Below are 15,265 nucleotides of genomic sequence, written 5' to 3'. Positions count from 1 at the left end.
TTTTCCAAAGATAATCAGGTATGTGACCAAAGAACATTACATGCAACATTATTTATAATGTTGAAAAATTGATCATCTCTTATGTCCCAAGTAGAATGGTTTAATAATATAAACTGATGTGATGTGATGTGATATGATGTGAGGTGATGTGATGCAGCTTTAAAATCATAGCTTGGAATATTAGTTGATAACCTGGGAAAAGGTTTGTGATATATTAAGTGAAAAGGAGATTCCAAAACTAAATAACCTGAATTTAAAATTAGTAGTAGTAGTGCATTGAGAAAAGGGTTGGAAGGCAATCAGTTCAAGGCTATCATTTCTGGATATATAGTCTTGGAACATGCTCTGCTCTTAGTAAGGCATGCACTTTTATTTGTTGCTCAAATAAGCAAATGAATAAATTGTGGGGTTATGGATAATTGAATTGTTCTTCTCCATAGGTTTTAGAATTTCCCAAATTTTATACAATGAGAATGTATTTTTATCATAAAAACTAACCATTATGAAAAACATGTAGTGTGTTGACACTCGCTGAACAAGATAGAAAGAAACCTAGTATTTTTGTTCAATGTCCTTCAGTTTTACCATTTTCCAAAAGTTTAGAATACTGAAACCAACGTTGGCTCATTTCCTTTTCGTGGAGGGGGCTGGATGGGTCCTTTAAAGAGGCCAAATCTTTTGTCATCTCTGGGCTTCAGGTCCCTCCTCTGGAAACAGAAGGAACTTAAGGTCGTTTCTGGCCTTAAAAAAGGGAGTTATAGATTCATTCCTGCTCAGTGGTCCTGGTTGATAGAATTCTTCCTTCGTCAACAGCCTCTGCTAAAGAGCACCCTCAAAATTAAAGTCATGGTAAAAACCTCTTCCCAGTTTTGCAGACATTTTTGTTTTGCTGCATGACTTTTGGACGAGAACTAGACTTGTGTCGTTTCCATGTGAACAGACACGTGTTTTCCAGAGGGCAGACTGTGGTTAGGGCTGTGTCCCTGCGACCTTGTCTCTGCATAACCCAACGGGTCTGCATGAGAATAGGACTTTTCATCTCATTTTCTTTTTTTTTTTTTTGAGACGGAGTCTCGCCTTGTCGCCCAGGCTGGAGGGCAGTGGCGCGATCTCGGCTCACTGCAAGCTCCGCCTCCCGGGTTCACGCCATTCTCCTGCCTCAGCCTCCTGAGTAGCTGGGACTACAGGCGCCCGCCACCACGCCCGGCTAATTTTTGTATTTTTAGTAGAGACGGGGTTTCACCGTGTTAGCCAGGATGGTCTCGATCTCCTGACCTCGTGATCCACCCGCCTCGGCCTCGCAAAGTGCTGGGATTACAGGCGTGAGCCACCGCGCCCAGCCTCATCTCATTTTCACTGGTTTCATAATTAACCAAGGCACTTCGTATGTGCTAGAGGTCATGGTGGGAACGCTCAGGGTAAGGCTATGGATGGTGCAGCTCAACCCATTTCTTATTTCTGAAAAGCATTTTGAAGCATGCAGCCTATGGCTGGAAGGCAATTGAGTTCTATTCATAGAAAGGCAGCTCGATTTCTTTCCATGATATCCTTTCTTGAAAAAGTAAAAAATAAGCTGCTATGTGTCATCTCCAAATATGGCAAATTGGTGCAGGAATTGTAAAAGAGCAGATCTCTTTACTGAGACCCATATCTGTTCCCGGACATCTCCCCTCCAAAGTGCGCCACCTCCAGTGGGCCTCCCTGTCATGCCCGGCCTGTGGACAGCCAGCCCCACCATCCCTCCCATCCCCCGCCAAGAATGGTGGGTGCCGTGTGGCCTGACAGTCTCTACCAGTCCTGCTCTCCCTTGGCTGACAAGCAAACCCATTTCTGGATGACGGGGAATGTGTCCTCTGCTCTCCGTGTTGTCTGCGGAGCTCAGGGGAGGGGAAAGGCCAAGCCATTACTAGGGTACTGGGAGCGGTGAAAAGGCCACATCCTTTCCAAGGAACACTTCTCCTGGAAAGCCCCTGGAGCTTAGCTGGCTCTCATCCTGTGAAGCCTGCTCTGGCCACTAGGGGTCAGGGCTATGCACTCAGCCTGGAGGGAGCCTGAGGGGCAGCCGGCACTCTGGAGGGACAGACAGAACAGGCCACTAGGTGCAGACAGGCGAGGGTGGCAGTGGGGTGGAAAGGAAGATGCCTGGGGTGCATGGAAGTCAGTGCCCTTAGGTGCTGGCATCCTGCCTTCCCGGCCACCGCTAGATCAGGCTTCTGAGCCTGATGGCCGTCAGGGCCGGACTGTCAGGGGCCTGTCTAGGGGACCGTCAGGGCCCCCTAGGCGCCATGGCAGTCCCCGTGGACTCCCCCAGGTGTCACCAGGCAGCATACAGGTAACAGGCCTGGGAGGTCCCCAACAGCCCAGCTGGGCATGCTCGGACACTCTGGGGCTCCTCGTTCAGTGGCACAAACTCCAGGACCCAGTTGGGGAAACAGGAACACGCCAGGCTAGCAGTATGGCTAAATCCATTTATTCCAAAATAAACAGCAAAATAAATAGAAGTTGCATCGCCAGGAAGCCACGATCCCATACCTGCCTCCTTCCTCTGTCCTATGCTATCAAATAAATTCCCCAGCTGCAAATAATTATTAGAACCTCCCCGCAATGTGCCAGCTACAATCTCCACTAGGTACGATACAGGGGCGGCCCTACCCCCCAGAATATGTAAAACATTACACAGATACAATATGTACATGGGGGAAGGGGGGCCACCCTCAGCAGCCCGTGCCCTCGCCTGGTCTACAGTTAGCCCCACTGTCCCTCCTCAGCTGCCTCTCTGAGTAAGAAGACGGGAGCCTGAGGGAAAAACCGCTTTGGTGAGAGTAAGGAGGGCTTCAGGCCTCCTCCGAACAAACCAACTCCATCAGCCTCTGCCTCTTAAATAACAATCATCATCATCCAGAAATTTAAGGACTCAGCCCTGGCCAAGGTGGCAAAGGGTCTGTTTGTCTCTCCCTATTAGACAGGGGTCTTGTCTTGCTACTCTAATGGTAAAGGGGTAACTGGGAAGGGGTGGTAGGGACATGGTGGGGGTGGAGCCTCTGGCCCAACTTCTCCAGGCTTTGCTGACAGTGGCCTGCTTTTGTTTTTATTTTTATCCCATGACTTTTTTTAATTAAGTTTTTTCTGTAAGTTTTTTTTTTTGAGATGGAGTCTTGCTCTGTTGCCTAGGCTGGAGTGCAGTGGTGCCATCTGGGCTCACTGCAACCTCTGCCTCCCGGGTTCAAGCGATTCTCCTGCCTCAGCCTCCTGAGTAGCTGGGGTTACATGCACCCGCCACCACGCCTGGCCAATTTTTTGTATTTTTAGTAGAGACAGGGTTTCACCATGTTGGCCAGGCTGGTCTTGAACTCCTGACCTCAGGTGATATGCCCGCCTCAGCCTCCCAAAGTACTGGGCTTACAGGTGTGAGCTACCGCCCTGGGCCTAGTTCCCTGCTTTTGGATGACGGTGATCTTCATCTCATCTGCACCTGTCTCCCCTATTAGACGCTTCTCCAGGCTTTGCTGAAAGTGGCCTGCTTTTATTTATTTAATTTTTATCACATAACTTTTTTTCATAAAACTTTTTTTGGAATATTTTTCCATAACTTTTTCCATAACTTTTTTCCCACAACTTATCGCCATAACTTTTTTATTTTTATTTTTTTTGAGACGGAGTTTCATTCTTGCCCAGGCCGGAGTGCAATGGCACAATCTCAGCTCACCACAACCTCCACCTCCCGGGTTCAAGAGATTCTCCTGCCTCAGCCTCCCAAGTAGCTGGGATTACAGGCATTCACCACCATGCCTGGCTAATTTTGTATTTTTAGTAGAGACAGGTTTCTCCATGTTGGTCAGGCTGGTCTCAAACTCCCTACCTCAGGTGATCCACCCACTTTGGCCTCCCAAAGTGCTGAGATTACAGGCGCGAGCCACCGACCATAACATTTTTTATCCCGTAATTTTTTATCCCATAATGTAACTTTATCCCATAACTTTTTAATCTCATAACTTTTTTAATCTCATAACTTTTTAAAATCTCCTTTTTAAAATCCCATAACTATTTTTTCCGTTTGTGTTCTTTTGGTAAACACTTGCGGCCGGGCGCGGTGGCTCATGCCTGTAATCCCAGCACTTTGGGACACTGAGGTGGGCAGATCATGAGGTCAGGAGTTCAAGACCAGCCTGGCCAACATAGTGAAACCCCATCTCTACTAAAAATACAAAAATTAGCTGGGCATGGTGGCGTGCACCTGTAGTCCCAGCTACTCGGGAGGCTGAGGCAGGAGAACTGCTTGAAACCAGGAGGTGGAGGTTGCAGTGAGCCGAGATCGCGCCACTGCACTCTGGCCTGGGCAACAGAGTGAAATTCCATCTCAATATAAATAAATTAATTAATTAATCAAATGCTTGCATAGTCATATTACAATTTTGTAAAAATAAAAACATTATTTCATGCCAAGCATGCCCGGCATTTGCACAGTCTCAATACATTTAATACTATAGTTTTCAAGACACACAAAATAAAAATTTAAGGCAAAAACAGCACTTTGCAACAATAATTTATTACATTACAATAACATCACAGCAGTATTCAATAATGACACTTTAGGCAAAAGTCTTTCAGTATTTCCATTATAGATTCTGTTTATAAGAATTCATAAATTGGTAAAAGTCATTATAAGAAAACTTGGCAAATAAAGTTTTGGACTGGAATTGGCATTTCTTTCTTTACTTTTCCTTCCCCTAGTTTCTTTCTTTTAAGCTACAGCATTCATATTTTAAAATGTTTTAATTTATTTCAAAACATTAAAATAGCAGTTACATTTTTTAATAGTTATACTATTGTAAAATGACTAAGAGAAAGTTTTAGAGAAACTATATTCTGGATAGGGCTGATTTACATTTTCAAATTTTCTAGAAATCAGCTTTGGTTTTAACTTTTTTTTCATTTCTGGAAAACCTATTAGTATTAATCAAATACTTCAAAATGATTATCATATACTGCAATCTTTAAATAAACAAGTATTTTGATTCTTTACCTCCTACAGAAATTCAAATTTATTCGGTTGAACTCACATTTAAAATTCTATGTTTCTGATGAACTCTAACCTTCTAATGTTACCTGCTAAACAAATTGAAAGCTGTCTTATACTGAATGAGAAAGAGAACAAATATCTGGCTAATGAGGTATTGCAAAAGACTGCATGCACTTTGAAGAAAGAGTTAAGTTGTTGTCATAGGATTTCCATTCTTGTTAGCTTTTTCTTAAATATATGACAAAAATACCTACACAAAAAGTGGTATTTCAGTTAATACAGTAAATTTATTTCCAGACTGACATTCAGCTTAAATATGCCAGTATGTAATTTAATCCATAGGTACCTGATGAACACACTATTGTCAGATTGGTTACAGATGCTAAACGCTATCTGAAGGTCATTCCTAGTCATTTACATTTATCAGTGTAAACGTGAAGTGATTTGAATTATAAAAATACCTTTGAAATAATTTATCAATGTATTAGATAAACCCAGTTTCAGAATGATAAAGAAAAACTGTTAGATCAAATAATGTGGCTAATTAACAGTGGTACAATTTCTAGCCCGAGGGTTTAAAACGGACTTAAAGTAACTGTCTTTAAACTGAACTCAAAGAATGCAAAAGCGGCAAGTTCAGAAAATAAAAGGCAAGAACAGGACCTTAAGTCCATTTTAAACCCTCGGGCTAGAAATCGTATCACTGTTAATTAGCCACATTATTTGGTCTAACAGTTTTTATCATTCTGAAACTGGGTTTATCTAATACATAAATTCATACAATTTGGAAGAGTCAGTTGAAGTCACAAGGACCCAATATTTGCATTTTTTTCTGTGAATCCAGGCAAATCCATTATTTTATCTGTAAAATAATATTGCTTTCCTATTAATGTCATATTTATAAAAGTATCATGAGGATGCCAAATGGAGACGGTCTAGTAACTAGAAATGCTCATCCCAGGGGGCGCACATACATCTCTCCCTACATCCTAATAATGTGACGTATTTTGGAACACAGACATTAGAACTTCATGAGGTTTTAACTGTCGATTCTTTCCCAAGCATCATCAAGTTATGATTTAGGCAACATATGACTGAAATAATTCATTCATAATAAATAGGTGCATTCACATAAATATTGCACAAAATATGCCTCTAACTGAAACTGAAAGGTATAAAAACATATTTCACTCTTCGTAAAGAACTTTCTGAGGAAATAGGACTCTGTGATTGTATAGACACTTTTCCTGATAAGACTTTGACATTCACAAACAGTAGATTGCATTGCAGTTTCTAAACATTTTAAGTTGCATAAACTTCTTGATTTTCAAATATAGTATAATACTGTCTACTAAAACTCCTTTTTGTTTCAACTGAGTACTCTCACATATATTCATTTATAATAATGTTATTATTTTTTAAAGTGTTTTCCATTCAAGGAAGAGAAGTAAATTCCTATGTCAAAGTAGCCAATGTGGTTGAAGACTAGGTATTAGCCAGAGAGGTCTAGATGGTAAAATTAATCTTCTAGCCTCAAATAAGCTCCGTGAACATAGAGGAATGCCAGGTGTCACACAGCTTTCCTTCACTCAAATTCATTCTTGACTAGGGCCTGTATGCTTGTTCCAGGGACATTTAAACTCTTAAAGGATATCTTCTGATCTTTACTAAATACATTAAGAAGAATGCCAACCAGTGCCCTTTTGTGTGCTGGGACAGGAAGTCATGTGATTAAAACAGGGAACATGAACTCTGACTTTAAAATGTGTTATAGATATAAATGCTCTAAGCTAGGAAAGGTTTTCCACATCCACAATCAATGATGGGAGGCTTTCATTCCTCAGAAATAATCCCTTTTTAGGTCATCGAGAAAGAATACAACTGCCACAGCTCATGATGCAATATCTTCATGAGCCCAGAGCACATACAAATCCTAAGGGAACTACCATAGTACAGAGCTCATTCTTGGCACCAAAACAAACAAAACACACTCTATCCTGCACATACGGGCCACAGCAGGCCACTTTCCTCTTCTGGGAGATTTAAAAAGCTTCCCAAAATGTTATTACTCCCATCCCCAATACACAGAAAAAGGGGGAAAGGCTGTTTCCAGTGCTCCGCCTTTAAACAACTGTAAATGTTAGTACTCACAGTGGCATATGACAAAGTAATAAACTGTGCACTTGAGGGCAAACCACATATTGAGCTAATGAGGAGCTCACTGTGATTAGGATTCGATCAAACATAATAGCAGAACATAAGCAAATTTTATCTGAATTCCATAATAAATATACATGTTGCAATAACATTAAAAAAGTAGGGCAGCCTATTCCAAGCCAGGAAGAATAGTTTTGTGCAAATAGTGGGTCTCTGTGTGTTTGAACTCCCACCACATAAGGGCAAACTTGATATGCATGCTAACGTCCTATAATTATCAAATTAAAAAATAAATGCTAAAGGATGTCAGAGTGAACATGAGGGAAAGACCCGCTCTCCTTTAACTTTTTACAAATAAAATTTAAACTATAAATTAGAAACACAAATAAACATGAGTGGCTCTAACATTCAAACGAAGTAAATGAATTGTGTAGGAGATTAACCCCTTAACTTTTTTTTTTTTTAATTTCTTGACCAGCTCTTAGATGATGGTGGTGTTTATCTGCCTGTTCTCGGCAGCCCAAAAAGAATGGCTTACAGAGATTGCTGCCCAAGCCTGGGTGCTGCTGGGGAGTCCTGCATTACAGGAAGCAGCTGCACAATCTGCTGTGCAGTGGGGTTGTCGTGGGAAGAACCCTCCCTGGCCTCTTCTCGTGCAGGCTCCACTCTGTCAGTGAGGCTCACCTCACAAAGATCTTCGGAGAGAGGGAGGAGGGGATCTGAGCACAGTGCTAGCCTCCCCTGCTCCTGCCTGCTCACCCCGCCTGAGGGCTCTACTCGCCACCCTGCTTGTCAGCACACCCAAGCTCTTGGGGGGCTGGGGCTCCTAGAGCGGGCTCATCAGCAGGGTTCTGGGCAGTGGCCAGGAATTTGCCATGTCCCCTCATTGTGGTCTCCCACAAGCCGCAACACCTGCCCCTACAGCTCCAGCAGGTTCACCTGGAGGGAAGGGTGCTCAGCTGCCATGCCGGTGCCGGCGCCCACGTTTGCCCCCACCCCCACCCCCGCAGAGATGTTGCACACCGTACCTTCATCTCCTCCTGGTCCTGGGCCAGCCTGATCATGTCCTCCTCCCGGTGCTGCATCTTTGGCACTGCCCTCTGGCTCCCATATGGGGTGATGTACTTTCCTGCGGGAGGACATGGCTCAGATGCTGGAGCCCCTCCGATGGCCCTGCAGCTCCCCCTGCCGTGCCCTGGCCTCCCGCTCACTCATGGTGTCTGTCTTTCCCGAGAGGTGGAAGAATTGAAGTTTTAGTTTCTCCACCCGCTCCGTCAGGTCCACCTTCTCCTTCAGGAGGTCCATAAAGCTGCTCTGGAGCCAAAATAATGGTGTCACATCTCAGAAGCCACCTGCCTTGCCCCACCCCCACCCTTCTTGGCCTGTCCCAGGACCTACTCACCTGCAGCTTCTCCATGGCCCCATGCAGGGCCCAGTGGGTCTCCCCACACACAGACTCACCCCTAGTTCACGGGCTGGGGCCGCTGCCTCTGGCTCCTTCTGGGACAAGGCCACTGGGTGAGCCAGGCGCTGGCAGCACATCCTTTGCTCCTCCTGGGCACTGGTTCCAGCGGAGTTGAAAAATGCCACCTGAAAGCAAGAGGTGAGTATTCTTGTAGGGGCATACACAGAACAACCGGGGCAGGGAGGTGGAGCGCAGCCCCTTCCCTTGGGGCCTCAGAGAGTGCACCTGTTGGTCACAGGTGAAATGGTGTCTGATCACTGGCTCCGGGAAGGAGTGAAAGTCCACAGAAATCAGAAGGTGGGAAAACAAGAACATAAGGGGGTCTGGGAGGGACCACAGAGGAAGGTGGCAAAGTGGGGACAGGGAAAGTCAGGCTCATCATGGCCTCCCGGCTCTCCAGGTCCCCTGGGATGTTCGACATGAGTGGAGGCGCCTCCTCCATCTCCTGTGAGGGGTGGCCAGACAGGTCCTCAGACAACCCAACAAGGGAGGTACTGTGGGCTCACCTCTACCCCCACCCTCACTGTGTAACCTTGAGCCAGCCCCTCCCCAGAGGGGAATGAGCTGTTCTTTATTTTTACTTTTAAGAATCAAGATCTTGCTATATTGCCCAGGCACAGTCCCACTACCGATTGGTGCAGGAATTCTGACCTGCTCCCTTTCTGACCTGGACCAGTTCTCCTGTCCTTAGGCAACCTGGTGGCCCCCTCTCCCAGGAGGTCACCATATTGATGCCAAACTTAGTGCAGACACCCGGTCAGCATAATGACCAGCTATCTTAAAGTTCTCTTCCAACTCCTCAATCCTACACTGCTAACAGTCCCCCCTTCCTCCTGGGGCTCTCTCCTCTTCCTCTGAGTGGTCTCCCATACCTTCCCCAGGGAGAGCCATGAGGCTCAACTGGGCCTGTAGTTGCTGGTTCTGCTGGCTGGTAGCTTCCAGGTGCTCCTAAAGCACCAGGAAAGAGGGTGAGAAGTCACAGAGGTTGCTAGGTTGTCCCTCTAGGGTCCCTGTCCTCAGAAACTCCCTTCTCTGGGTCTCCTGCAACTTTTGGCGGGCCATCTTAGCTACCGCTTTGCCCTGAGCTTCCTGCTGCTGCAGCTGGTCCACGAGCCGGGTCTGCAGCAGTAACTGCCTGTGCAGCGCCTCCTTCTCAGAGGTCAGCTGCTGAAAGGCTGCCACCTGCTGCTGATAAGTGGCCACGTACTGCTTCAGGTGACCCAGGTACTGGCCTCGCTGCTGCTGCTGCAGACTCTGAGCCTCTTGGCTCTTCAGCACCACCTGCTGGAAGACCCTGGGCATGAGGGCAGCTGGTGGCTGGCTTCCAGATTCCTGGCCCATTAACAGGGTAGTGAGGGCACTGTGGGGCTCTGTGGCCTGCCCAGGCCCTTGGCCCCTTGCTCCAGGCCTAAGAGACTGCCTCCCTTGCCTAGAGCCCCATGCCTCCTTCCCCAGCCTCAAATCTCACATCCTTCTTCCAACCATTTAAACTGTAGGCCACAGACTGGTGGAAAAGCAGGGGGAGCCAACCACCATCTGCTAAGTGTGCTACGTGCCTCATGTTTCCATGTATTATCTCATTTAACCCTCAGAACCTCTGCAAGGAAAATGCTCACTTCCTTTTGAAGTTAAAGAAACAGAGACTTAGAGATGCAAAGTAGTTGAATGATGACCAGTGGAACCGAGGCCGGAATCCAGTTTGAATCTAAGGAGTCGTTTGGTTTTTTCATATTGTTTTATTTTGAGACAGTGTCACTCTGTGTCCCAGGCTGGAGTGCAGTGGTGTGATCTCAGCTCACCGCAACCTCCACTTCCTGGGCTCAAGTGATTCTCGTGTCTCAGCCTCCTGAGTAGCTGGGATTACAGGCATGCACCACCATGCCCGGGTAATTTTTTTTTTTTTTTTTTTAATTTTAGTAGAGATGAAGTTTCTCCATTTTGGCCAGGCTGGTCTCAAACTCCTGACCTCAAGTGATTCTCCTGCCTCAGCCTCCCAAAGTGCTGGGATTACAAGTGTGAGCCACTGCAGCTGGTATAAGGAGCCTCTTATACCACTGTCTCTTCTGCTGTGATTGGGGGGCTCCATGCCTCTAGCTGGGATGATGATGTCCAGACCTGGGAGGAGCCCAGGGCTACCCACCTCTAAAAGTCAGAGGGCAGGAAGCAGGAAACAGTCATAGGACTGCCCTGGAGGGTGCTGGGGTCACCTGCCCCCAGGCTGCAGCTGTCTCTGGCCTGGCACCTCCCCTCCCCAGAAGCTGGTGCTTGCCTCCCAGACCTTCTTGGATGGGTCGGAGGTTACTGTCCCCTTCAGGTCGCCCAGCTTCTCCTGCAGCTCCTTTACTTGCTGCTCCAACTGCAGTGCACTCTTGTTCTCATTCTGGACAGAGAGAAGCAATCAGCGGCCACCCACTGCAGCTGGAGACCCCAGAACTTGGTGTCTGCCTCCCCTGGCACCCGGAAGGGTGGAGGCAGGTTAGAAAAATCATCCCCTCTCTCCCACAGCCATCAGAGCAGGGCTCTGGCTCACAGGTGTCTTAGAAGTACCATTTCACGTGAGGGCTACACTGCTCCATTTTACAGGTGGGGAAACAAAGGCCTGGAGGGCTAGGGAGGAGGGCTGGGGTTGGGAGGCCCAGTCCGGTGTGCCTCAGGGGTGGTATGGACTCTGGCAATGGTCTTGTTGTTGGAGGGGATCTGTGGCTGGATTGGGGGTCATGACCTGGTGCGTTTTACCTTTTTCCTGGCTTCAGCCAATTTGCCCTGTCGTGTTTTTTCTGACATCGCGGGGTGGGGAGGGAGGCAGGGTTGGGGCCACATCAGCGAAATCCCAGTGAGAACTGCTGAATGCCTCCAGTCAGCTACCCGGCAGCTGTGCGACTGAGCCAGAAGAGGCATAACCAGGGCCCCACTAGAATGCAGAATAGCGGTGTGGCCTTAATGCTCCAAGCCCATTGGTCAATGAGAAAGATGAAAGGTAAAGGAGGCGTGGCCAGGTAGCAGCATGTCCAGAGGGACCTGCGGCTCACAAGGAAAGCTCCCCATGCAACCGCTGTCCCCGCCCACTCAGAGAGAGGGGAGGGGCCGCCCACTCAGGGAGAGGGGAGGGGCTGGCTTTTGCTTTAAAAGCTTTAAAACTCTAAAAAATGAACTTTAAAAAAATATATGTGTGTATTCTTTATATATATGTGTGTGTCTCTGTATGTGTATCTATGTGTTCCTCCATAGCTGTCTTCATTATCCAGCTTCTATGCAAGGTCTATAATTTTGGCCTATATTTTTCATCTTCAAATGGAGTACAATAATTACCAGTATTACCTTAACTGAGATACAGATCCTATAAAAATGGAAAATCCATAGCATGCTTGATGATTAACGAAGCAAACTACAGTATCCAATATTCCAATAAGATAAAATAATCACAATGATTTCTCTTCTTTTGGAAAAATGTTCCTTTTATTCTCCTACATTATTAAGATTTTTTTTTAAAACAAGAAACATGTCAAATATCTTGAAAAACACAAAGCTTTTGGGCCGGGTGCAGTGGCTTATGCCTGTAATCCCAGCACTTTGGGAGGCTGAGGCAGGTGGATCACCTGAGGTCAGGAGTTCGAGAACACCCTGGCCAACATGAAGAAACCCCATCTCTACTAAAAATACAAAAACTAGCCAGGCGTGGTCGTGGGTGCCTGTAATCCCAGCTATTTGGGAGGCTGAGGCAGGAGAATCACTTGAACCCAGGAGACGGAGGTTGCAGTGAGCCAAGCTTACGCCACTGCACTCCAGCCTGGGCAACAGAGCAAGACTCCATCTCAAAAGAAATAAAATAAAATAAAATACAAAATAAGAACACAAAGCTTTCAATTTAACGAGCACTTAAAGCTCTTTACTGATTTAAAACAAATACAAGGCCCATTTTTCTAGAATCACCTGGCCTCTCTAAGCCTTGCAAATGAAACTGAATTTCTCACTTGATACCTGGCTATGACTTGCAATCATGAAAACCAAGAATTGTGTTATGTCACTGTGTATTGCTTGTTACCTGAAATCTACACTAGGCTGGGATCAAGGGTTGAATCTTTCATGATTTTCTCCATAACCTGTGTGCTTCTTATCCCAGACCAAACTAAGCTTTTTTCCAGAGTTCTACAATTTACAGTTAATAGACAAGAGTGGTTCTCAGTAATGTAGTCTCTGGGCTAGCAGCACCAGCAGCACCAGCAGCACCTGAGAACTTTTTATAAGTGCAAATTCTCAGGCCCCACCCTGGACCTGGTGTATCAGAAACTCTGGCATAGAGCTCAGCAATCTGTGCTGCAGTAATCCCTCCAGGTGTTCAAGAACCTCTGGCATACGGCAGGTAGAAAAATGTTTCCTTCTCTAGGTCCAAAGCCAGGGATACTATATATTCTGTCTTGATATGAAACAATGACATGCAATTAAGACACATAAATCTCATTTCTACTCGCACCCTCCATCCAATGTGTTTTATTTTTATGAGTTCAGTAAGAAAATAAGTGGCAATCAGAGATTTAGTCTAAAACATATATTTACAAGCATCAGTTCTCATCCAGCCTGATCTCATACAAAACCATTTACATCCTCTTATATCTCAAGTTTTTAAAAAGTATCTTCACAATGTAAGTCTCAGGCACACTAGGAGTTCTATAATAAAACACCAAGTAGGTCAGAATGTCCAACCTTACTAGAGAAGAAAAGTGGAATCATTGGCTATATTTTCAAATTGCTTTCAACAGGAAATTAAAGTTTTGAATTTTTTTCACCTTCATACTTCCAAGTTAATAGAATTAAACCAGAATATGCCATTCTTTCAAATCCTCTAGCCAGGCAAAATTTTACTGTATTACTTCTGGCTTTCAATGAATATAAAGCAGACTCCTGGTAGGCACATTTTGTTTACCTGCAAAGATGCAGAACTGAACAGTTCCATCTGTTCAATATGAAAATAAAAGTCCTGTAAACCTCGGATGGTGAGTGTAATACTTCAGCACTAGCACCAAATCCTCAAATATGAAAAGATACCAAGAACACCACTAGCAAACAAAAGTGAGCTCTTGGCCGGGAGCACTAGTTCATGCTGTAATCCCAGCACACCGGCAAGCCAAGGTGGGAGAATTACTTGAAGTCAGGAGTTCAAGACCAGCCTGGGCAGCACAGCGAATTCACAACTCTACAAAAAATTTTAAAAATTAGCTGGGCATGGTGGCACACACCTGTAGTCCTAGCTACTTGGGAGGCTGATGTAGGAAAATCGCTTGAGCCCAGGAGTTCAAGGCTGTGGTAGCTATGATCATGCCACTGCATGCACTCCAGGCTGGTGACAGGGCAAGACTTAGATAATTACAGTCTGTCCTGCTCCTATTTACATTAAAATCACTAAGTTAAAGTGCTTTCAATCAGCAGGATAAAAATTAAGTGAAATATGACTTTGGAGGTTGGCCAGAAAATAGACAATGGAGAAACAGGCACTTCCCACAGGAATAAAAATGGCCAATAAGCATGTAAAAAAGATTCAAAACCACTAGAAACTAAAGAAATGTAATGAAATGTAATGAAAACAATGAGCTTTTCTGCTTAAAGACTAGCAAAGAGGACAAATGGAAGGGGGAAACTGGAGCTCTGTCTCTGTTGGTGGGAGTATAAACTGAACCAATTTTCCTGCAGTATAATTTGAAAATTTCTATTAAAAACACTAGAACTGTTTTATGTTATTTTCCTCCAGAAATTCTACTTCTATAAATTCAGTCCAAAAATGCTTGCTCGAGTCCATTAAAATGTATATATAAGAAAATTTACTTCTAGGGTGGCAATGATTAACTTAATATACATCCAGCTATTAAAAATGATGATGCCAAGGATATATTTACTGCCATAGAAATTTACTGCCGAAAACATAGTGACAAAAGACTATATGTTATGATCCTACTTTTAAAAATGTTTATATGCATAAAAAAGTATAAAAAGCAACAAACCAGAATGTTTTGAGTGGCAAAATTAAAAACTTTTCTTCATATTTTGTCTTCCAAATTATTACAAAAGAATGTGATTTTCTTTCTTTTTTTTTTGAGATGGAGTCTCACTCTGTCACCCAGGCTGGGGTTCAGTGGCGTGATCTCAGCTCACTGCAACCTCTGCCTCCTGGGTTCAAGCAATTCTCCTGCTTCAGCCTCCTGAGTAGCTAGGATTATAGGCATGCACCACCACGCCCGGCTAATTTTTGTATTTTTAGTAGAGACGGGGTTTCACCATAATGGACAGGCTGGTCTTGAACTCCTGACCTCATGATCCACCCACTTCGACCTTCCAAAGTGCTGGGATTACAGGCATGAGCCACCACGCCCAGCCTCTAAGAATGTGATTTTTTTTATAAAATAAATTTTCATTTATTTAAGTTTTTTTTATTTTCCTTATTTTTTTTCATGTATGTATCACGCGCAGTCTAGAGAGCTTGAATCCCTGCCTCTTGAGGTAAATCAGCCCATTTCTGTCTCTATAAATTGCCTTTTCTGGACTTTTCAAATCAATGGAATTATACAATATGTGGTCTCGTGTCTGGCTTTTTTACTTAGCTAATGTTTTTGAGGTTGACCCATGACATGACA

General features: G+C 44.8%; 2 protein-coding genes across 2 annotated transcripts; both read right to left on the bottom strand.

Annotated features, from left to right (window-relative positions):
• Positions 1 to 4,455: 4,455 nt before the first annotated feature.
• LOC100447132 (golgin subfamily A member 2-like) lies at positions 4,456 to 12,302 on the bottom strand. Its single transcript, XM_054531876.1, has 6 exons — positions 11,379 to 12,302; positions 10,921 to 11,022; positions 8,639 to 8,767; positions 8,389 to 8,491; positions 8,206 to 8,306; positions 4,456 to 7,872 (listed from the first exon to the last, which is right to left on the bottom strand). Exons 1-6 carry the CDS (start codon positions 11,538 to 11,540, stop codon positions 7,858 to 7,860), a joined length of 612 nt encoding a protein of 203 aa, XP_054387851.1. The 5' UTR covers positions 11,541 to 12,302; the 3' UTR covers positions 4,456 to 7,857.
• LOC129050196 (golgin subfamily A member 2-like) lies at positions 8,776 to 10,595 on the bottom strand. Its single transcript, XM_054531877.1, has one exon. It carries the CDS (start codon positions 9,981 to 9,983, stop codon positions 9,591 to 9,593), a length of 393 nt encoding a protein of 130 aa, XP_054387852.1. The 5' UTR covers positions 9,984 to 10,595; the 3' UTR covers positions 8,776 to 9,590.
• Positions 12,303 to 15,265: the final 2,963 nt, after the last annotated feature.

This window comes from Pongo abelii, chromosome 16 (assembly GCF_028885655.2).
Source record: "Pongo abelii isolate AG06213 chromosome 16, NHGRI_mPonAbe1-v2.0_pri, whole genome shotgun sequence".
Classification (NCBI taxonomy): Eukaryota; Metazoa; Chordata; class Mammalia; order Primates; family Hominidae; genus Pongo; species Pongo abelii.
Note: the sequence above shows the minus strand (reverse complement) of the source record. Positions and strands in the feature narration are given on the sequence as shown.

Excerpts from the sequence above, each read along its gene's own strand:
- LOC129050196 (XM_054531877.1), bottom strand. The coding sequence starts at position 9,983 with ATGGGCCAGGAATCTGGAAGCCAGCCACCAGCTGCCCTCATGCCCAGG.
- LOC100447132 (XM_054531876.1), bottom strand. The coding sequence starts at position 11,540 with ATGCCTCTTCTGGCTCAGTCGCACAGCTGCCGGGTAGCTGACTGGAGG. Across the intron at positions 11,023-11,378 it reads TGGCTGAAGCCAGGAAAAAG|AATGAGAACAAGAGTGCACT; the intron begins GTAAAACGCACC and ends CTCTCTGTCCAG. Across the intron at positions 8,768-10,920 it reads CCTCCGACCCATCCAAGAAG|GTGGCATTTTTCAACTCCGC; the intron begins GTCTGGGAGGCA and ends TCTTGCTTTCAG.